This window comes from Sceloporus occidentalis, unplaced genomic scaffold (genome assembly GCF_023333645.1).
Source record: "Sceloporus occidentalis isolate IW3139 unplaced genomic scaffold, rSceOcc1.0.p SCAF_2, whole genome shotgun sequence".
Taxonomy (NCBI): domain Eukaryota; kingdom Metazoa; phylum Chordata; class Lepidosauria; order Squamata; family Phrynosomatidae; genus Sceloporus; species Sceloporus occidentalis.
Window position 1 is genome coordinate 98,243,139 of NW_028316982.1, and position 23,389 is coordinate 98,266,527.

At 41.2% G+C, this 23,389-nt stretch overlaps 2 protein-coding genes across 3 annotated transcripts; both read left to right on the forward strand.

Moving 5' to 3' along the window:
- Positions 1 to 882: 882 nt before the first annotated feature.
- LOC149318746 (group XIIB secretory phospholipase A2-like protein) lies at positions 883 to 22,947 on the forward strand. 2 transcript variants are annotated; one of them, XM_089510391.1, is made up of 4 exons: positions 883 to 1,120; positions 15,935 to 16,023; positions 17,496 to 17,661; positions 21,993 to 22,947. In XM_089510391.1, the coding sequence occupies exons 1-4, from the start codon at positions 883 to 885 to the stop codon at positions 22,109 to 22,111; spliced, it is 612 nt and encodes a 203-aa protein (XP_089366517.1). In that variant the 3' UTR covers positions 22,112 to 22,947. The 2 variants fall into 2 exon arrangements, with proteins under 2 accessions (XP_089366517.1, XP_089366518.1); XM_089510392.1 differs by having other exon boundaries at positions 15,935 to 16,011.
- On the forward strand, positions 7,726 to 10,222 carry LOC149318747 (uncharacterized). Its single transcript, XM_089513231.1, has 4 exons — positions 7,726 to 7,729; positions 8,686 to 8,766; positions 8,882 to 8,947; positions 9,069 to 10,222. Exons 1-4 carry the CDS (start codon positions 7,726 to 7,728, stop codon positions 9,872 to 9,874), a joined length of 957 nt encoding a protein of 318 aa, XP_089369357.1. The 3' UTR covers positions 9,875 to 10,222.
- Positions 22,948 to 23,389: the final 442 nt, after the last annotated feature.

Here is a 23,389-nt window from a genome sequence, read left to right on the forward strand (position 1 = left end):
CTGTTAGTGAATTGCAAAAATGTGTAATGGGACACTGGCAAGAATGTCCCAATGTGCATCAGCACTCCCTACTTGATGTTGTTACATAACTGCATAAGGGAGCCAGCAAAGTGACTGATGCACATTGAGACCAATGGTGTAGAGTGCAGGGCCAAGAGACTACTCCCCTTCAGCCTGTCCAAAATATATGTATGCACATATAAGCTGCATTTACATACACACACCACTAAGAACTGCCTCAGTGTGCAGTTGGCACATTTTCAAACCAATGTGAATGTAGGCTAAAACAAATATGGAGATGGGGAAGTGAAAAATGCAGCAAAACCAGAAATGATAGGCTCACCTAGCTTTAATTGTAGCAAATAAGAGCGGGGGGGGGGGTGTCTTGGGAGAGCACCAGTTTCCCCCATAGCAGGAGTGGGGAAGCTGTGGCCCTTTATATGTTGCTGGATTGCAATTCCCATTAGTCCTAGCCAGCATATCTAATGGTGGGGAATCCTGGGAGTTGCAATCCAACAACATCTGGAGGGCCACACTTTTTGCTAATCACCCCTACAGCATTTTATGATTAGCCATGGGATTATGCCATGCCAGACATCTACCTATATTGGCGTCTAAGCTGGAAGCAACCCAGTGAGTAAATAAAAGAGCCTTAAATATTGGGCAACACACTGTGTTCACTGAGTTGTGTTTGGACCAAAGTACCTAAACTTTGTGCTCCCTGACTGTGGTGACCTCATGCTATTCCCAGAGCAGAGTTGAAAGTCCACTGGAGAGGGGTGTGCACCTGTCCTGTGCTCAAAAGTGCTCCGCTGTCAATACCCCCAATCACTTTTCCATCACAGCTCCTTGGTGTTGGGATTTGTTTTGTTTGACTTTACAATGAAATTGGCAGTCAGCACTCTGATCTTCTACTTGTCTTTGACCATAGGGAGATGCACTGAAGAAACAATACAAGACAGCACTGCCCAGCAGTCAGTGTTGCCAGAGGAAAGCTCTTTTTCTGACTGGGGGATCGGGACCATCCGGGATAGCTTTGAAGCAGTTAATGGCTATTTAGACTTTGTTTCGGAGCTGCTAGGAGGGAAGAATGGAGTCTGCCAGTACAGATGTAGATATGGTAAGATCAACTGCTTCTTCTGCTTCTTTCAATTCCAGTCAGGACAGACCCAAAGTTGTTGTTCTAGTGTCTTGTTTATTTATGGTTTGGATATTGTCCTGTCATTTCCATATGAATACCACCTTTTCAGGATTGGACCTATTTTAGGATTGTCATTATAAAAATCAATAACTAAACTATTTCACCACTGAGATGTAGATAATTCTGGGCTTTAGCCATCATTGCTAATTTACCTTCCAACCACCATTTCACCTATAGTCAGGGATTAATCAGGCAATCTTTGTTCTTGTAACCCACCTAAATATTATAATGGCACCAGATCCTCTGATCTTGGAAGCTAAGCAGGGGCAGGTCTGGTTAGTACTTGGATGGCAAACTAGCTAGAAAAACCAGATGCAGTAGGCTATATTTCAGAGGAAGGAACTGGCAAAACCTCCTCTTGGTATTCCTTGCCTAAGGAAACCCTACAAAATTCATGAGGTCACCATAAGTCAACAGGTGACTTGAAGGCACATACAGTACCACTGTACATTCTTTCAACTGTCTGCTGGAAGCATTTTTAATTGAGATTAATCACGTAGGCACAAAATTGTGAGCAAGTTTTGTTGAAATATCCACACTGCACAATCATAGGAGTTTGAACCCACTCTTAACTGCCAGGGCTCCATTCCAGGGAATCCTGGAATTTGTAGTTTGTAGGGGATACTTAGAAACCACTGCTCAAGTGCTCTATAACAAATCCTTGAACTACGGAAGAGCTTTCTAAGCACCATCCAAACTAGACTAGAAATCCCAGGATTCCTACATTGGGAGTACATACTAGTTTAAGTTTTTGTGAAATGAATTTAGATCATTTATATTGTATAAGCAAAAGGTGTATTAATTGATTAGAGGAAGTATAGAACATAGGGGGTTGTAACTACCTTTTGGGTAAGTGGGGGAGGTCATTAGGGTATATGTTTAGCTGTTAGATTTATTGTTATGTTTGTGATAGTATGGCTTATTTGTGCAATACATAGTTTTATACAAGAGCCCCCCTGTTTTTGCGGGTGATCATACCAGACCCCTCCATGAAAACAGAAAATTGCCAATATTCAAGCCCCATTGGCTTGAATGGCAGCACGCCCCATTTTGTCCCCTTCCGTTTGCCGCCCACGAAAGGGCAAGGGACACAGATTTGAAGTCCACAAAAATGGAAGGGTGACTGTATTTATATATAAAACTTGTTTGCGTGTTGTTGTTTTGTGCTTTTTGTATATATTTAACAAAATGATTTGTTAAAGAAGAAATTTCAGGATTCCATAGGATGGAGCCAGAGAAGTTAAAGTGGTATCAAACAGCTATAAACTGTGCAGTGTATATACACCCAAGATCTCTAAAGCACTCAGTAAGTTACAGGAAGTCTTCTACCTGGCAAGATGTGTGTGAAGTGGAGGGAAGAAGAGACTAGTTTTGTGTTGAAGTAATGATGCGTGCCTGATCAAAGTCTTAAGATGGAGGAGGGGAAGAGCACAGACCAGAACAGATTAGGCTTTACTAGGTGTTACATCATTTCCAGTTTACACTCAGGATTGTTCAGGTAAAATAAACTAATAATGGATGAGTGCCCCATTTATGAATATAAAATCCAGTGAGGCCTGTACACACACAGCTTCTTGCAGGTGTAGCTGGATTATTCATACTTAAAACACATTTCTTTCTCTAACATGGTGGTGAAAGAGTAAAGATAAGGAATCTCTTTGGTCATGAAGGTCTGAATCCTATTGGCCAGTCCCAACTAGAGTTGACTTTCTGCATCCACTTCTGAATCAACTTGTAGGTAAATCCTACTGATTTAATGGAACTACTCTAGTTAGGACTAATGATAGGATTCAGGCCAAAACGTTTCTATGTCTGGATTTCACCCCCTTATTCTACTGAGATTTACAACTATGTACTTTGCTTTCACAATGCTTCTCACACTTCATTAGCCTCTGAAATTGGTACTAATGGAGTTTTCAGGAGCAGTTAATCAACTTCTTGTTCATCCTCTACCCCCACAAGAGTGGTTGATGGTGTGAAGGTCCTCTGCATTCCCTGACACTGTGCATCTTTAACAAACAAATGAAGAGTATCCCACCATGATACAGAGTAGGGTTCAGGGCCAGTTCCTGCATTACATAAAAACATAAAAGTGCAATTGGGTTGTCAAATCTCAGAATTTGGCTTCTCTTTTTTGGTCCTAAAGGCAAAGGTATGAGAGCATTGGCTTAACAAACGTGTGTGTGTGTATTTCTCATTTATTTGACCTAGGGCTTTTTATTTGAATGACATCCTCTGTGCCACTGTGGTTGTTACATCATGCTTAATTGCCTACCTCCTTGTAACATCATCAGGGTTTACTCCCCTTGACATCACAAGATATCATCCCTAGATCACAGATTGTTGTTGTTGTTGTGCACTTTCAAGATGTTCCTGACTTATGGCGACCCTAAGGCATGGGGTTTTCTTGGCAAGTTTCTTCTGATGGGATTTGCCATTGCCATCCTCTGTGCTGAGAGAGTGAAGTTTATCGCACTGCGTTCTGAGACCGTTCTCATCACGTGATGAGAACGGAACGCATTTGAGTATACCGCACAGTATGTGTTCCAATCGGGTTCTCAGAACGCTTAAATGCGTTCCAAATGTGTTCCAGGAGGGTACAGATATGAATGTGTTCCCAGAGAGCTGGAACGGGATGAGAACGTTCCAACAGAGGTGTGTGCGGTATTCTTATGTGTTCTCAAATCCGTTCTCGCATTCCTCCGTCTCCTGATTGGCTGAAAGAATGCCCTTCCCTTTTAGTCCTCCAAAGTCCTAGAGCGTACTAATTTTTTCTTTGCTCTCCCATGTATGACGTGCCCCCGTCTTTGACAAAAGGATTTTATCCTATTCTCTGCATACACACACGTGTGTGAGGTTTTTTTTCTGTGCACGGGTAAAAAAAAGCAGAAATGGAGATATTACATAGACATAATGCATAGCACTAACTATCACAGGTTGCATGTTTGCAAACTGTTACCGAGTCGCAAAAGCAGAGGATACAAGTGTCTCCGGAATTGTCACAGAGTGACTTCTGTCGCCAGCATATTGCAATGTGTCTAGACATATTTATCTCTGGAGTTGTGTAAGTGACCCATCTCTGTTGTGTGTATGCACAATACACCATGATATCCGGGGGCTGGGGTTTAAAGGACATCTGGGGTCCGCGGATGCAGCGACACCGAGGGCAGCACTAGGAAAAGGGGGGAAATATTCTGAGGGGGGGGGGAACCTGGAGGTTTCTCAGTTTTTTGTCTTTTTAAAACCTCTGTCTGTCGGGCTCTGAGGATTTGGGGCTGGCCTCCCTGCGTGCTTATGACAGATTGGGCTTTTTCCAGCTCGGCTTTGGGGCTTCTCCTCCCCTTGCAGATGATTGACAGAGGAAAGGGAGGCATTTAGGGGCAAATTTAGACTGGGGATTGGTTGTTTGGGGTCACATGTACGGAGGCAAGGAGACTATTGGATGGCCGGGTTTTGGGTATTGAAGCCATGGAGGCCATAATGGATGAGGGGTGCTGGAATGCTGGGAAATATATGCAAATTAGCTTTAAATTTTGGACAAAACGAGCTCATAACAGCAAAAGGAGCGGGTTGTGGGCAGCAGGACAAACGGTATAGGATCGACCATATAGAAAGAGATGTCATAGAGCAAGGAACGGCGATACTCGCCATGACACGAAAGACAGTGGAAATGTGTGGGGTCTGGGTTGCTCTTGATGCCAAATTGCTCAGTCGTGGCTCCTGTCATGGGAGCTCGACATGCCGCTGTATGCTGTTATCCTTGTGGGTGACACAGAAAAGAAAGGAGTCGCCTGCAGCGGGCAGAATTCTGGAGCAGCATTAAAGCATCTCATGAGATGCTTTAATGGGCTGCCAGAAGACCGCTGGCCAATATGACCCTGTTCTCATACTGTGTGACCTACAAGGATGACAGTATATTTCGGCCTGCACAAAAAGAGGCGGGGAACTTCCCCGCCTCACATTCTGGTAAAAGAAAAGAAATAGAAAAAAAACCCTTCCCTCCCCAGTGTCCCCTGAAGGTCTCTTCCATTTTGGGAGAAAGGGTGGGGGCCATGTAGAAATGCATGCAAGGCAGAGTTTCACACACTATAGACATCCATGGAGGGTGTACCGGGGATTGGCAGCATGCTGGCTAATATGCAAATGGATCTGGTTCTTTGAACAGCATGAGCAGCCCAAAGAAGAGTGTTAACTAAGCCAAAATTACATCTGAGGAAGTGGGTTTATGTGTAATGTTGACCATGGTTTTCATTGCTGGCTGGTAAACTTATTTTCAAAGAACTATTCTCCCTCCAGCATTTTACAAAAGGGATCATTTCTGGATTTCAGGAATTATGTTCTTTTTCATCTGTAATCTGTTATGCATTTGAGAAATTATTTCATATTCAGAATTTAACTAATATTAGAATTTGTTTATAGTACTGCACAATTTGCCACTCAAAACTTACCATTGCTGATGGATCATGAAGCAAACATGTATATCAATACTCTCTGCCTGAATATTATTACTATTATTACTGTTAAGCTTTATTTGCAAAGTGCTGAAAGTTTACACAGCAATGTATTTCCATTGCTTTTAATTGGGATGATTTTTATTTTGTAGAACATTTCTACTTGCATGTATAAAACAACATGTATGGCCACTCTACCATGCATTTTGGATTGTTTGAATGAAGACACTTCTTGGTCACAAAGTACATGTAAAGGCTGTCAAACAGAAGCAGTATGATGTGGGCTAACTTTACAGGGGCCTACTGGTAATACGTCATACCAGCATCTACCTTGACTGTTTGGAATGCTAGCTTTTCACAGCTAAGCGAATTTGATATCTGGATTAAGGTTGTTATGTTACCTCTATCTTTATGAAACTATGTACCTTTGATGCTCTTGGCAGTGTATTTCCTGTACTTGGTGGCATGGTATTCAAGAAATTATCAATCTGCCAGTCTGAACAGCTATTTTTATATAGAAGTAAAGGACACTACTGTTAAGCATGGCAACAGATGTGAGTTATTAATTACAAACTGCGTTTATTACACTGCGACGCAATACAACAAAACAATCTTCTAAATCTGTAATATCAAACAAATGATTACCCAGAAATTGGGGATTCACACTTGTTAAAAATAAAGTCTGGTTCCCTTGGAACCTCATATATGTACCATATGCAACTTTGGATGCCAGTCAAAAAAAGGTTTTATAAAAAAAACAGAAATACCCTTTTAAAAAAAGGACAATCATAACTTCGTTAACATCGATCGATGCATGTCATTTGAAAACAAAATAACAGCCATCTTACGTTAAGAGTACAGTACTGTGTCCAAACTCTAAACTTGTATTCAATAACAATGCAGTAATAAAAACATGTGTGAATACAATTAAGTGTTGGATGTTTTCTGCAGATGCAATTCAATTATATTTTCGATTTTCTTTAATCTGCCATTCATTTTCTGTAGTACTCCCACAATTTTCCGATTGATGTTTTCCTGCGTTTTCAAGGAAGATTGCACTGTACAGACAAAAGATATATACAAAAAGCTTTTAATAAGACAGTTTATTGCAATGTATTCTCTATTTAACACAATATGTTCATATATTTCTTTTTATTTACTGTCTTGAAAGTAAAGTTTTCGTGATATTCAGTTCTCCGGTATATAGATGTATGTTATTAATATAAACCTTAATCCTTATATGACCACCACTCTCTTTTGAAAAAGACAATGCATATTTATTTAAATTCACCTGACTGTTGAAGTTCAGTTATGTAGCTGGGTACAAGAGTTTGGGGTTCTGGCAAGATGTCTCTTGCCGAAAGGTTTCCCGATGGTCCCGACTGGATTCCACTACAGCAAGGTTCATCTATAGTATCTGCATGTTGATCCATATAAAAAAATCAAAGAGATAACTAGATCAGAAATTGTGCATTGATCATAGTAAGAATACTCTAGGAAAACTGCAGGTTGATAATACAACTAAAAATGTAGGACATCATAATTTCTCCATCTTTTTGCAGTTAGAAAAAAGTAAGAAAACAGAGTGGCAATGCTGTTGTCTAATAAATTTATCCTCCATATGTACACCCATCTATCCCTTCCTATGTTGGAAAAGTATGGCGACCTCAGGGCTGGTAGTCCATTGTAGTGTTTTTTTCTTTTGGAAACTGATAAGGGAAGTAGCCTAATATGATATTGATATAGTGACTGTCTTTAGCAACTGTTCCTTATGGCTACAACACTGGAGGAATTCCATGGCATACTATGCAACAATGAGCCCTTACTTGTAAAGCTACAAACTTACCCGAGGGATTTTTTTCCTGGGAGCCATGGTTCCCCGCCATAAGCCACAGCTCTTTCATTAGGGGGAAAAAGGGTGGTTGTTTTTCTTTGGGGGGTGATGGCCCAAAACTATTTAGACTGGCCAAAAATTTTTCACGCGTCATTTTGAACTTCCTGTACACCTCTTCGGCGGTGCGGTTGTAGCCATGCATTTTTAATTGCTCTGCTACCTCTCTATGCACAGGAAGAATGGGTACAGAACGGGACCTCATGAGCGTCTTTAATTTTCCGCTCCCCCTAACACTTCTCAGGAGCAGATCAATCTCCTTATTGACCCATTTGGATCCCTTCCTACGCGCCATCACTGCTTCCCAATAACTTCGGCCACTCCGAAAAGTCCAGCGGGAAGAGGGATTTGCAACGTCATCACTGTGCAGGGATTCTTGGCGCCAAAACTAGACTTGCGCCCTCTAGTGCTTTTACTGCAGTGCCGGGAGTTTGGGAGTGCAGAGAGCCAGCATCAGCAGCTAAGTGCTAACGCAGAAGTTTATTTCACAGCCTCTATAATTAAATTGCAGACAGTATTATTTTATACTTTCTGTAATTAGGAAAGCCATGGATAGCCATGCAGTGACCGAAAGCAGTGCCTCCGCACAAGCAAGGGGGAGGGTGTGGAGTGCCAATGAAGTTTTGGCCTTATTGGAGATATGGAAAGAACAAAAATTGCAGTCCAAATTAAAAAAGAATTACAGAAATTTGGATAAATTTAAAGTTGTATCTGATGAAATGGCAAAGAGGAACCATGTCAGATCTGCCGAGGAATGCAGATCTAAATCAAAAAAATTGAGATTTGAGTACAGAAAGGTTGTGAAACACAATCAGAGAAGTGGAAGCAACCCTATTACATGTCCCTTTTATAGGGAACTAGAGGAAATCTTTCATGGGGATGTTAGCATCACCCCTAACAGGTTATCCCGAAGTCTTGATTTTGAAAGGGAGGGTGAAACCACAAATGTGAATCAAGAAACCGCATCCACCTCCATGGCTAACACAGGCGAAGGAAGCACCCAAGAAACAACTACCAGACAAGACAGTGATGAAGGCAAGTTGCCCATCTGTAATGCCTGAAGATTTCTGCTATGTGCATGACAACATTATTTTGTTAAAAAGACAAAGGCTTTACTCTTTTTTTCCCCTTGCATTTTTCAGATTCTGATGACACTTGTCTCGATGACACAGTCATTACAATACCTGTCACAATTTTGGAAAGTGGACCTACGCAAATAGCAGGTAGTCATATATAAATTTCTGTCAATTTCTGGATCTCTGTTTTCTTCATAAATATTGTGAACCTGTATATGTGTTCAAAAGAAATAACGTTGGTGTTTAATGCTCCACTTTGAAGGTGCGACTGGAGAACAATTGGGTGACTTGGAAAGACGTGCAGATGATACAAGCGGTACAAGCAATGGTAGGTAGCATCTGCTTTTCTAAGAAAATTCTTTGTCTACAACCCTTTACATGATGCTACCATTAGAAATAAATTTCCTTCCTGTGGGCTTAATCTATTTTCACTAATTTTTAAATTTCAGTACCTAACGATCCAGAGGACGAACCACCCAATGTATTGCTGTCTCCTGGAACAAGACTGCGTTCAAACAGGAACAGGAATCGTCGCGCCAGAAGAGGAGAACATATTGCGCGCACTATAATGCAGAGTGCAAGTCGAGAGGCCCAACTTACCCGGAGAACACAGGAACGGTTCATGGAAATTGTACACGACAGCATGAAAGACTGTAGGAGGACAGAAATGGAACTTGTACATATTATGGAGGAAGATGTAAGGAGAAGTGCACAGGACAGACAGAGAATGTTGCAGTACATGGAGACCATGACTGAACTGTACCGGAGGAAAGTAGATCATGAATGTGCACTTCCAACGGGGCAACATGATACTGTTGCCCAAGGAACTATGCACACATCATTCAGGGCATCTCCGTGTGATATTCCTCCTTCAACACCAGGCCCAGCTGTCTTTACAGATTTCCAGGAGCAACCATCCACATCAGATTTTGGTGGGAAATGTCAAGGGAACAATTCCCCTGAACTCTTTGATGAACTTCCTCCTGCTTATGCTCCTGATGGTTGTCCTGTCACTCCTAGTAGTGAAATTAGAGATGGTGACAACACAGCAGAGAACATCAACAGGGATGTTCAGAATGTTGTTGCAGTCACTGATCCCCCAGAAAATGAAGGCTGCATTGGAACCGTGCAATGTGTGAGCAATGCAGGAACATCTTCCTTGCAAGGCGCAGTTGCACCTGTTCAAAACCAAGATAAACCATGCAGTTCTCGTACTGGGAGGATAATCAAGAAAAAAAAAATATTTTCCCCATAAGGGAAACATATAGGGAAAAGGTTCTGTTTTGAAACCTCAGATATGTTTCAGCATTCTATGTTTACCCTGTTACGTGCCCTTTGTGACCGATAAAGAGGGACTTAAACCATTTCTCCTTGAACCACAGTAAAATTTCATGTTCATGTTAAGGAAAGGTTTTGTATGTCACCATGTATATATGGATATGTTCTCACCTAATGTATATACAGTGTATATAAATGCGTGCTTTGTTGACATAATGGAAAACAAGCCACCAGACGGTTTTTTTCCAAAAGAAAAAGGATATTTAATCGTGTTTTAAAATGTTAAGTTATATTGTTGATAAAATACAGCTGTGTTCTCAGAAATTGGTCTACCGTCCTTAATATACCTAAACATTTCCACAACAATAGCAACATTATTCAGCAATGGTTTCTAGAACAGCCTTCCTTTTGGTTTTCAAGGTAGGAAACATGATGTATTACTATAAATGTAATATAAACAAGCCATTTTTACACCATTGTTTTCCTATATTGCCAAAAAAGGATATTTGAAACATCAATATAGCAATTGTATAACACTTCAAAATAGATTTCCAAAATTTGGGTAAACCATGAAGCTAATCTATAACAATCGGGTATTTATACCCCACAATAATATAAACACCACTAGCAGAACCTGATTGGGGAAAAAAAAGTTAAAAGAAAAAAGAATCTAAACAACCGTGATTCAACATTGCCGTCTGGTAAAGTTATTCACATGTTGTACATGACATGTTGTCAAACACATGTATATCAACATTTGTAGATTGATACAAAGGTAAACCAAGAAGAAACGTTTTGATCAGATCAATGCTGTTGCCATAACTGAGGTGATGTTATGAAACATCAAATAATGTCAGTTTCTGGTGTTAACGACCCAAAATAATGTTAGTTACTGCAGATCTAACAGTTTGACCCTCTTTTTTGTGATTTGTAGAGTGTCCTCTGATGTTATTCGCTAAAGCGGGGAGGACAATTTTCGCAGGTGGCTCTACATCGGGATCAAGCACTTCTCCCCTCGTCTCGCAAATATTGTGCAGTATGGCACATGCTGTGACAACAGAGATGAAATTTTCCTCTTTCACAGTTAGTCTACCAGACAGACACCCCCACCTAGATTTCAATCGCGAAAAAGACCTCTCCACCACGCATCTTGCCTTGCAATGGGCGGTGTTATAAGCAAGTTTGTCAGGTGTTAATTCTCCACGATATGGTGTCATGAGCCATTTCCTGATTGGGTAGGCACCATCCCCTATAATCAGTGGAGGAATGGCTACATCGTGGACATGAAGGGTGGGATTTCCGGGCACAAAACAGCCTTCATCCATCACTTGACAGATAGCGGAATTGGTAAATATGTGGCTGTCATGTGATCTCCCACAATTCCCTACTTCAATGTCAATAAACCTCCCACTGTGATCTGTAGTTGCTTGCAGAACAATTGAAAATCCCTGCTTGCGGTTGATGTATTCCTCTCTGCGTCCCAGCGGTGGGCAAACAGAAATATGAGTGCCATCAATAGCTCCTATGCAGTGTGGGAATCCGAGTCTCTGAAATCCATCCATAATCTGAAAAAAGGCAAAGGTATAATAAATTTGGGATATCAAAAAAGTGGGTTAACATATTTCATATCTGATGATGCATTATTATTATTTGGTATATGAAACTGGGATCAAAGAGACAAAAGCATAAAAAGGACAATAGAAATTATTAGGGTTTATATATATACCTAGAACACACTGAAGGGGAATCCAGATGTTACTTGTTCACATATCAACTCTTACAAATATATCAAGATACATTTTTTCAGAATAGCAAACCACAACAGCACAGCTGGATAAGAGAGAAGCCAGCAGCAGAGATGCACCTCCGAAGTGCATGCTCCAAGCCCAGGACCACCCCCCAGCACAGCTGGATAAGAGAGAGGGCAGCAGCAGAGATGCACCTCCGAAGTGCATGCTCCAAGCCCAGGACCACCCCCCAGCACAGCTGGATAAGAGAGAGGCCAGCAGCAGAGATGCACCTCCGAAGTGCATGCTTCAAGCCCAGGACCACCCCCCAGCACAGCTGGATAAGAGAGAAGCCAGCAGCAGAGATGCACCTTTTAAATCCATGCCCCAAGCCCAGGATCATTAACCCACCCCCATAATTGCAAAGGTAATTGAAAGCCTTTCTTTTTTTCCCAAACAAGGAAAAGGCAGGATGTAAACATATCTTAATGGTATTACATAAGCAAAACCTATCTATCTTTAGATATGCATTAATGCATTTGCACCCAGAAGTCTTAGGTTTAAAAGTAATATTGATACACACCGTGTGGTAGTTTCCAAGCTGGATAGTTTTCCTCAGCAGCAGCTTCTCCATGGCAAGGCACACCTCGATGGCGATTTCTGCAGCTGTGGATGCTCCAACCTCGAAACGGGAAGCCACCTTCCTATACATCAGAGGGCTTGAGAGCCACCAAATAGTCAGGGCCACTCTCTTCTCCACCGGGATAGGACTCCGGAATCTAGACTCCCCACGCTCCAGCTCTGGTCTCAAGATGCTGGCCAGATCAAAAAGGGTTTCTTTAGACATGCGGAAGTTAGAAACCCACATGTCGTTATCCCATCTCTGGAGGACTTCGTCACTCCACCAGTTGGTCCGCTCCCGGGGTTGCTGCCACCAACGTGGGATGCGAGGCCAGGTCGCCATCCATGCCAGACAACTGGATATATCAAGATTGCCGCTGGCAGCCATGACTGCAATCTTACTCAGAGCAGCCCTCCGGCGCGAAACGAGGACCAGTGATTGAGCAATGCGACTCATTCTTCTCCTTCTTCGCTCTTCTTCTTTCTCTACCATGCTCACAAGATCAAACCATGCTTTCTCCGACGCCATCTTTACACCCCACAAGGAAGTCACCGGACGACTTCCGGTTAAAAACAACCACCGAGTGGCGACGTCATTGGTACACCGCCCCCAAGATCTAATACGCATGCGCTATAGCAAACCGTTCTGAGAACGGTTTCAAGAAAAAGGAATCGCAGTGCGGTAAACTGCCGTTCTGATCACGTTCTCATCACGTTTTGATTGCTAATGCGGTAATATCCGTTCCAGGAACGGTCTCATCACGTGATGATATGGAACGTTCTCAGAACGCAGTGCGATAATCTCCAGTGTGACTTGTCCAGCATCCAGTGGGTTTTCATGGCCAAGTAGGAATTCAAACCCTGGTCTCCAGGGTCCTAGTCCAGTTCTCTAAAAACTACACTACATTGCCTCGGATTATGGCCCTGAAATCTGCCAACCCTAAATGCAATAAATATGACAGAATAAATGGAAACATGTCTATTACTCAAGTAGTATAATCACAGGCCTGGGAATGAAAACAGTGGGTTTCTCATCATAAATTCAGGTGCAAGCTTGGGTTAACTTCCAGGTAACACTGGGAATACTTTTTGGGCTCTTAAAATAAACACACCACAAGCTGTGGCTGGTGAGTTTCAGGTCAATGGGGCAGTTTAGTTCATACTTTTAAAAAAAATCTATCCAAAATGCTAAGCCTATTTCAGGAATATATTCCAGAACACACATATATGCACATGCACCAGCCGAGTTATTCTGACACAGATGTAGAATGTAAAATCACTTCTCTTCATTTCTAACAATTCAACTAAATAACTAAATAAAGAATCTCCTGTCTTTTCATGCCATCTGAAGTCTGCAACCTGAAGCAGTCACTTTGTTCTGTCCAGTGTTAGGGCTGGCTCTGATGATGTGGCATCTGACATGGCATCAAAAGTGAGGGCGTCTTGCTCCTCTGATGCCCTTGGAAGGCTGACAGCTAGTTTGGCAACAGGTTTCTCTTTGTATCTAAAATGCAGGGGTTTCTGCCTAATGTTAGGATGCCCAAGGGAAATGCAATCACCTGAAACTACAGTTGGAAAAAGAATTTCCCCCAAATGCCTTGAAAATATTTTCGTCCCCCAAAAGTAAAAGGGGGAAAGTAAGGAGTATAAATTCCTTGATGTACCTGCACACACAGAGAGATCATAGCATCACTGAGTTGGAAGCAACCACAAGGGCCATCCAGTTCAACCCCTCCATGCAGGAACTCACAACCAAAGCACTCCCAATTAATAGCCCTCCAGCCTCTGCTTAAAGACCTCCAAAGAAGGAGACTCCAGCACACAGTCCCACTGTCAAACAGCTCTTACTGTCAGGATGTTCTTCTTAATGTTGAGGTGGAATCTCTTTTCCTGCAGTTATTTATCTTTTTCAGAAAGGGCCATCATTACAATGTTGTTACCCTGAAAAGTACAGTTGGCCCTCTTTATCCACGGGTTTTTATCTGTTTTTATCTGCCCCTGTTACTCATTTTTATTTGTTCTTGTGTGCCTTCAAATAGTTGCTGACATATGGCAGCACTCAGGTGATTCTATCACGGAGTTTTCTTGGCAGAGGGAGTTGCCACAATCTTCTTCTGAAGCAGAGGGAGTCTAAGATCACCCAGTGGGTTTTCATGACTGCATGGAGATTCGAACCCTGGTTTCAGAGTCATAGTCTAGAACACTCCCTATTACTGTATTTTCATCAATTCTCCATCTCAAGGAAACATACATTGCTCTCCTCCACTTTACTTTTACATCACCCCTAAGAGGTAGTTAGGCTGAGAGAGAGTGACTGACCCAATATCGTTCAATAAGTTTCATGGATTAGTGGGGACTGTACCCTAGATCTTCCAGGTCTAACACTCCAAGCATACAGCATTATGGGGCTTGAATCCTTTTGTTAGTCACCCAGCTACAGTAGACATATTGAATCAATGGTATTTATGTAAGTATTGGCTCATCATTCAGCAGCTGATTCAATCAATCCTTTCAAGTTGCTACTACTAATAGGATTCTGGCCTGGCTCTCCTTTGTCCATGGTTACTGACTTCAACTTGATGAGCATTTGAATCTGCTGTCTCCAAAAGACTGCCCAAAGCCTATGATAAAGGGATTCCATTTAAAAACTAAATAATGAACTAGATACACTCTGTTGACAGGCTCCTTGCCTCTAACTACATTATAAATTATGTGTCAGATTACTCCTTTCCAGGGCAGATAATTCCAAGTGTTTCTCTGCTCTTTAAACCCTCCTTGCTAATGTTGATAACAGCTTGCCTTGCTGTCATGAAGACAATTGCTATAGTTATTTTAACTAAAGAAGTGGCGACAAAGCTCATTTCTACTGGTACTTGATTATGTCCTCTCTCATTTAGTACATAGCTGCATTCTCTAAACTTGGTAGTGCTGCAGGGACCAAGCTAAAATAAAATAAAACGAAATCCTTGAATGCTGCAGCTGTAGAAAATTTCGTTTTATTTCTGGAAACACCTTTCCAGTATTTTATCATATTAGTCCGTTTCTGGCCCTTGCTGGATTTCTGATATGCACATAACTTGGAACATTAAACAAGTCCAGGGAACAGAAAAACTGCAGTATTTGGGTCTGAGCATGTAATATAGTTGGCAGTATTTTATTGGCCACATATAATAGTACGCCTTTGACACCTGGCTGTTGACATCTTTTGAAATACCATAAATTCCATATCTGCTGAAACTGGAACAATCCAGATGGCAACATCTGAAGCAATTGAATGTTATGGTGGTGGTGGGGAATTCACTTTCCAAATGTAAATTTATAATTCAAATGTGAAATGATGCATTCAAACTCAAGTGCTGAAGCTGACAATTCTGCCCGGTCTTTCTGTTCTCTTTCTCTTCATTCTTCTTTTTCCTCCTCCTCCTCCTCCTCCCCCCTCTCTCTTCCTCTCAGAACCTTTCATTTCAGTTCTAGTCCAAAGGAATTAACAAGAATGTGATCCCATGGCTTTAATTTCACCATATTTTATTTATTCTATAATCCAGTGTGTATATCTTAGGGGTACCTAGCTAAATGTATTTACCCTTTAGCAAACTAGAGGCCTTTCTTATTGTTCAGCAATCCAGGACAGGACTTTGGACAGTGGTATTTTTTCTAAGGCTATTGTTTCTCTTTCACTTATCTTACAGGGAAAGCACCAATGCCCAGACCAAATTACAAGTCTCCAGAACCGAATGGCTGTAGCTCCTATTTCCTGGGTCTCAAGGTACCAGAAAGTGTATGTACTGCTAACAAACAATTTCCTGATGAAATAATTAACTAACCCAAATGTTTGTGGGAAGGGGAAAGGTTGCCAGCACTGTTATGATTGCTTGGCTATTTTTGTCCATTTTTTCCCTCTCCAAATAAGGAGACAGTCCTGGTCAGTTTGCCCAGTCACTCCTCTCATGATATCCAGCACAAGCTGTTTGCCTCTGCATGCCAAAGGTGGCAATTGGTTATGGCGAGTAGAATGATAATGTGTCATCTGATTGCTGCCTGTATAATTTACTGTGTGATTGTCTGGTCACTGGACCATTTAGCCCCCAACTGTTGGTGATGGCTGCAGTGAATGAACAAACCCTCTGTGTGGGAATTATGTCTGTGAATGGAAGACGCAGAACTCCAATCATTTTAATTATTACGGAAAGACAAGAGTGACTGTGTAATAGAAATACGGAAAAAGAAATTAACATGCAATGGAGAAGCATTTCCAAGAGGATACATGACACTTAGGGATGGTCCAGATCATAGCTGCTTGTTTTGGGATATCAGCCTCCAGCATGGTCATTGGCTCATGACTGCAGGGGAATTACGGGGACTGCAGTACAAAAAAAGTTGTAGTAGAAAAGGAAGATGATGGACATAGTAGTACAAACTTTTTTCCAAGCTCTAGTCCAGATTCAAATGCATTGCCTGAGAATAAATTTAGCGTTTGGTATTCCAAAGCTTTAGGTGATATATAAAGAACAGCATACTCATGTTCCTGTAAAACTGCTCTGCAAGGGTAAATTGCTGCTAGCCCTGGCCTGATATTTATTTTCTGCTGCTTTATCCTTTTTCCTCCCTTTCTCTGTTGGTTAGTCTGTGACAATCCCACTGTGTTCAGTGATAACTGCTGGTCCTTTAAAACGGATGAAACAAAGGGAAAATGTTTCTGTTCTACTGAGATGTAGTACAGACTCCTGATGAGATGGCATGGGTGCTTCATGGACACATTCAGGTCATCTGCAGGAGAGGGGGTACTGCTGGGCAGTGAGCAATTTCTCACCCAACTACCACTTATGCTGTTAAAACCATGGCTGGGCCGGCAAGTATACTTCTGCAGATGTGTAGCAACATAAGAGAATTGCCTCTTCAAATGAGTATTCTCCCCTGCCCCAAAACAATTTCCTACAGCACCCAAATTTCTATCATTGTAGAGAGTGATGCATGCAAAATAGTTCACACCTACATTTTCTGCATTCTCATGCGCCTGGCACCTTTGCCTGCCCCTTTTCTATGGATGTCTAAACTCCATTGCTAAATGTTCAACTGAAGTATGAAGTTACTGCAATGTCAGGAATTTGGAGACTGAAAAATAGATATATTCTGCATCAGAACCCATTGGCAATGCAATATTATATGCACCATTACGAGTCAAACTATGAAGGGAAAAACAAATATATTCTGCATCAGAACCCTTTCTTCCCTTTTATTTCCTCTGTGCAGCTGGACATGGGCATCCCAGCCATGACTAAGTGTTGCAACCAGCTGGATGTGTGTTATGACACCTGTGGTGCCAACAAATACCGCTGTGATGCCAAGTTCCGCTGGTGTTTGCAGTCCATTTGCTCTGACCTCAAACGGAGCCTTGGCTTTGTCTCCAAGGTGGAAGGTAAGTTTTCTAGGCAGACATGACACAGATACACATATAAAGGAAGCAATGCATATCTTCCTGAGCCCCTTCCTAAGGGCAGAGAAAGGTCACCCATGTTCTCTAGAAGTTTTTCAAAAAGAGCACTTGGAAATCAGCATAACCCTCACTGCCAACCATACTTTGTCAGGCAATGCTAATTCAGATTATATAAAAACTTAGAAACGTTACTTTTTTGGACTTTAGAAAAGATAATAATGCTTGGTAAAGTGGAAAGCAGAAGGAAAAGAGGAAGACCAAACTACAGGTGGATTGATTCAGTCAAGGAATCCATGTCCCTGAGGTTGCAAGACATGAATTGATGACAGGGTAACCTGAAGGTCTCTCATTCATAGGGTTGCCATAAGCTGAAGTTGACCTGATGGCAAATAACAAAAACAGAATCCAAACCCAGGATCATAAATTTAGTGAGTGCTGAAAATATTTATAGAGGTGTGGCCAGAAAGCCTCTCTATATCCAATGTCAAATTTCCCTCTGGTATCTGAAGAACAGAAAGAAATAGGAGTTGGAAGGAAGGTAGACACAAATAATTTGGCAGGCTGTGCTTGATTCTGGTCTTGCCAGTTGCCAACCAGTGCAAATGAATTTCAGGTGCTGTAAGCTATATTTCAGAGGAAGGAACTGGCAAAATTACCAGTATTCCTTGCTTCAGAAAACCCTATGAAATTCATAGGGTCACCATAAGTCAACAGATGACTTGACATCTACCAGCATAAACAGATTTTCAAAAAGATTACAATACCCATGTTTACTAAAGCAGGGGTGGAAACCTGGGGCCCTCCTGATAGCACTGGACTACAAACCTCATTACTTCAACCAGCTGGCCATGCTAGTTGGTGGAAACTGGAAAATGGAGTTCCTACTCTTGCCTTACTATAAGAAAAGACCTTGGGAAATCTACATTTCCATGAGGGAGAGTGTAAACAACAAACAACTCAAGAAAGAAAGAAAGAAGTCTGAATATAAAGATAAAGGGTTTCAGGGTTGTACTGTGTTGTTTTGGAACATATTGCTCAGGCACAGCCCAGCATTTCTCTCCCACACATCATTTACCTCTCTCTGGTTCAGCCTACAGCAATTAGATGGCGAAGGGGGTCACTAATTCATTTTCCAAGTGTAACAATTAAGATAAATGAGGGAGTTCACACTTCAGAGCTGCTGAGCCAGACTCACTGCAGATTCCTCAAAAAGGGTGTCTCATCATCATAGGCTTCCTGTCTCATTAGAATGATCAAATGTGTGTTGCTTTGGCACTAAAGGTGTACACACAGCCTCTGAAAAACCAAAGAAGCTGACCATACTAGTAGATCTGCATGCCTTATATAACTGTGGATGTTTTGTCCATGTTTCTCCTCCATTCTTTAAGCCCTTCTGCATTAGTCTGGTATACATCAGTCACACTGCTGTCATCGCTTCTCTTAATATGGATGAGAGTGCTGATTTTTGCTCAGTTTAGTGCTATATGTACTATAAGCAGTGGCATCACTAGCTAGGATGTCACCCGGGAAGGATGTATATTCACCTTGCCTGCCCTACCATTGCTAGGCTTTCTCCCCAGGTAGAAAGCCCAGCGATGGAGCAGCCGGGGATGTTCTCCTTCATCTTCACTCCTCCTGCACTGAAGGGGGAAGAGGACTCAACAAATTACAGTCAGCCCTCCTTATCCACAGATTTTTTATCCATGGATTCAAGCATCCATGGCTTGAAAATATATTTTTTTAAAGTATAAATTCCAAATAGCAATTCTGATTTTCCATTTTATATAAGAGACACCATTTTCCCTTTCCACTGTATTTAATGGAACTTGAGCATCCACCGATTTTGTTATCCACGGGGGTCCTTGAGTCAAACCCCAGTGGATAACAAGGGCCTACTGTAACAATCTCTAAACTCCTTTGAGAGCCTTTGTAGGTGGAGAACAGGGTATAAATCCTCTAAATAAAATAAAAATAAATAAGCTGGGTGTCACCCCTCTCCTGGGGTGTCACCCAGTGTGATCTGCACCCCACTCCCCTGTGATGCCACTGCTATAATTATAATTATAATTATTATATTTATTTGTACCCCACTTTCCCCCTAAAACTGGGATTCAAAGCAGCTTACTGTTTTCAAACACAGTGCAATTAAAAAAATAACAGGGAATTAAGCTACTACAATATCAAAACAGATCGTTTGTTTAATGATCTATAAGGGACTTTCCTAATGAAATCTCATACAAAGTGTAATGCAAATGAAATGGAACCTAAGAACTAAGACAGAACATTAGTCCATCTAGCTCAGTACTGTCAGTATTGATTTGACAGTGGCATTAAGAAAAGACACTGTCAGCCCTACCTAGCCATAACTTGCATTCCCTTCTTGGTTTTTATGTCTGAGGAGCATATACTTTTTTAAAAAAGCCTTAATTGAATAGTTTTGAAAATGTGTGCTGCCATCATCACAAGGACTCTATACTTATATTTACTTTAATATGAAAAAAATACAGTAATCCCTTTCCTTAATTGTGAGCCGTTTATCTCCTTAAACTGTATTTTATCCCAGATTTGCTTTTCAAAGCCAGTCCTTGAGGCACAGATCTTCCGTGTCTCTGAGTTCATGTTCTTTCCAAGGAATTATTCTCTTTCTTGTCTGACTTTTTAAGTATTTCTCTGGTAGAAAATGTTCTCTCTCCCTCATATGAAATGCCGTACCAGTTTATAGGACTGTATATTTTATAATCGTATTGCCAAAAAGATCCTTCCCCACAATAGTTCCAATAGTTAATAAAAATGATTATAGTTATAAATTTGGGCTAGAGCATGCTGAATTAAGACAGTGCAGCAAAAAAGAAGGAACAAAGAGCAGGAAAAGTGGGAGGAAATACACATTCTGTATCCTAGTTTGTCAGTTTTAAGGGGATTAGCACAAGCCCATTATCACTTAAGGCTCATAAGTAAAGTATAGAAGATCCCAAATCAGAATCTCTTTCCCCCTTTCTCCTTCAGATTAAAAGCAAAAGGGAGAGTAAGAACTGAGCCATGCTGAAAGAAAAGGAGTTGTTTCCGTGTGCACAATTTTCCTAATTACAATTGACTCTGAATCAGTCTTACAAGAAATAGGCACAGCTTTATTTTTTAGGGAGGTAGGGAGGGCAATAATGTCACTTTCATAGCTCTGGAAATACATGCAGCATGAGTCAGTGTGGTGTAGTGGTTTGAGCATTGGACTATGATTTTGGAGATCAGGGTTCAAATCCCAGCTCAGCCATGGAAACCCAGCCTCAGGGGAAGGCTATGGAAAACCTCATCTGAACAAATCTTGCCAAGAAAACTCCATAATAGGGTCATCTTAGGGTTGCCATAAATTGGGAAATGACTTGAAGGCACACAACAACAACAATGCATGCCTAAGGAAAGTCAGGATATTAGGCTGGAGATTAAGGTTTGATTTCCAGCTTGGCTATGGAAACCCACTAGGTGACCTTGGGTGAGTCTGAAAACCTCAGAAAACCCCATGAAAGGTTCACCATAAGGTCACCATAAGTCAGAAATGACTTGAAGGCGCACAACAGCAACAATAACAAAGCATGTCTAAAACTTAGGAAGCAATGGTTTTAAATGGGGGGAAAGGCTTGGGGACAATGGCTACAATTATCTTTCCTAATGCTTTGGTCCCAGGAAACACACCCATCCCTTTCAATGATATGCACACACAAAGACACACAGAGGATCAATGAAAAACCAAGAAAAGAACCTCAACATGGAACTTCTGTGTCACATCAAACTGTGTTGACTCTCGGTAGGAGAGGAAACAATAGACTGCAGTGTGAAGGGCCACCTCTTCCCATATGAGTCTACCCCATATTTGGGCTTCTTGGTATAGGCTCTGCTGCATTTTAATTGCTGTAAGCTGCCTTGAGTCCTAGTTCTGGGAGAAAAGTTGGATATACAGGCTGAATGTCCCTTATCTGGAATTCCAGAATCCAAAATTGTCCACATGGGAGGCTGAAATAGTGACAGCTTTGCTTTCTAATGGTTCAATGTATACAAACTTTGTTTCATGGACAAATTTATTTTTAAAATATTGTGCATAAGGTGTATACGAAATATAAATGAATTTCACATTTACACTTAGGTCTCATCTCCAAGATATCTTATTATGTACACTATATAAAAATATTCTTTAAAAAAATCCAAAACATTTCTGGTCCCAAGTATTTCAGATACAGGAGACTCCATCTGCATATAAAAATACCAACAAATAATTGAGAAGTCTATAGTGAAAATATGTCATTGCTTCTCTTTTGCTACAGCCTGTGAATCAGTAGCTGATACGGTATTCAGAACAGTCAGGACTCTGGGCTGCCGTCCCTTCATGAACAGCCAAAGAAGTGCCTGCATTTGTAATGAGGAAGAACGCGATGAATTGTGAGGTGAGCATCAAGCTCCCTGACAGTGACAGCTCTGGCTTTGCATGGCCCTTGGCTAGAAGAGGTTCAGTCTTCTATCCTCAAAACAGGTGCAATTTTGACAACTGTGAAATTCAGGGTGCGGTTGACTACTACCCGAAATGCATTAATTTGCAGCTTGTAAAGTAAGATCGGGATTGGAATGGAAAGTGGGAAGATGTCTCAGCCCGACACCCTTGTCTGTTCCATCTGATGACTTTTATCACCTTCCTAGAACAACCTGCTTGACTTAATGCCAACCCTCCATGGAGACCGACTGAGATGTGTAGACATAACAAAGGATACAGACATTGTGGGATGAAGGTGTTGATAATCTCTGCAACAAATATGTGCATCACAAACCTACCACTTTTGCCAGGGACTTGCCTCTGCTATAGTTTTTCAAATGCTGCAGAGCCACCCCACACTAGTGGAAAAACAATCTGGGATCACAGCACTGCTTAACAGCACATAGAATGTGAAATTGGGGAAATTTTCCTTTGCAGCAAAAAAGGAAGAAAGACAAGTCTTAAAATGGTCATTAATTTTATTTCCATGAAGACATAAAATCACGTTTAAAAAAACACATTATGTACCCCCAAAACCAACAAGAAAGAATCAATGTTATACTGAGTGTGAGCAAAGTTTAACCTTCAGGCAGTTGTAAAACTAACTTCTATTAAATTACATATATAGTTCAAAACAACATTAGAGATTGCCAATAACATTTTTGAAGGTCAGTTCTAGCTACTTATAATTACTATTATTTTACAACGTCAGGTAGTATAACCATATATATTTTTAAAATCACTATTCTTCCAAAATGTATCCCTTAGACATTGCAGATTACTGCATTTGTGCTTTTGGTTTTTATCAAACTGTCATTGTTCCAAATAGAAATGTCACTCACATTTTGCCCATTTTGATTGTTAATTTTTTTTTGGGGGGGGGGGGTTTAAAAAGCACTGAAATTCCTATTCAAAGCATAACCTGCTGCAACTAAATCAAACTACTGAACTTGTGATTTTCTGAAACTCTCCAAGTTCTTGCATTGCAGTAATAGTGCCTACATTGTTTGAATACACTATTGCACTATACTTGCCTTCTGTCTTTGATTCTTCCGCATGACCCCATAACTAAAGCACATTTCTTCCCTGTTTCTACACGGCATGCTGTTCTGAGATTAGTGTACCCTCCCTCAAGAGGAATGCTTGCTGTGTTCTTCAGTTTGCTATCCTGTCAACATCGTTTTAAACTGTTCA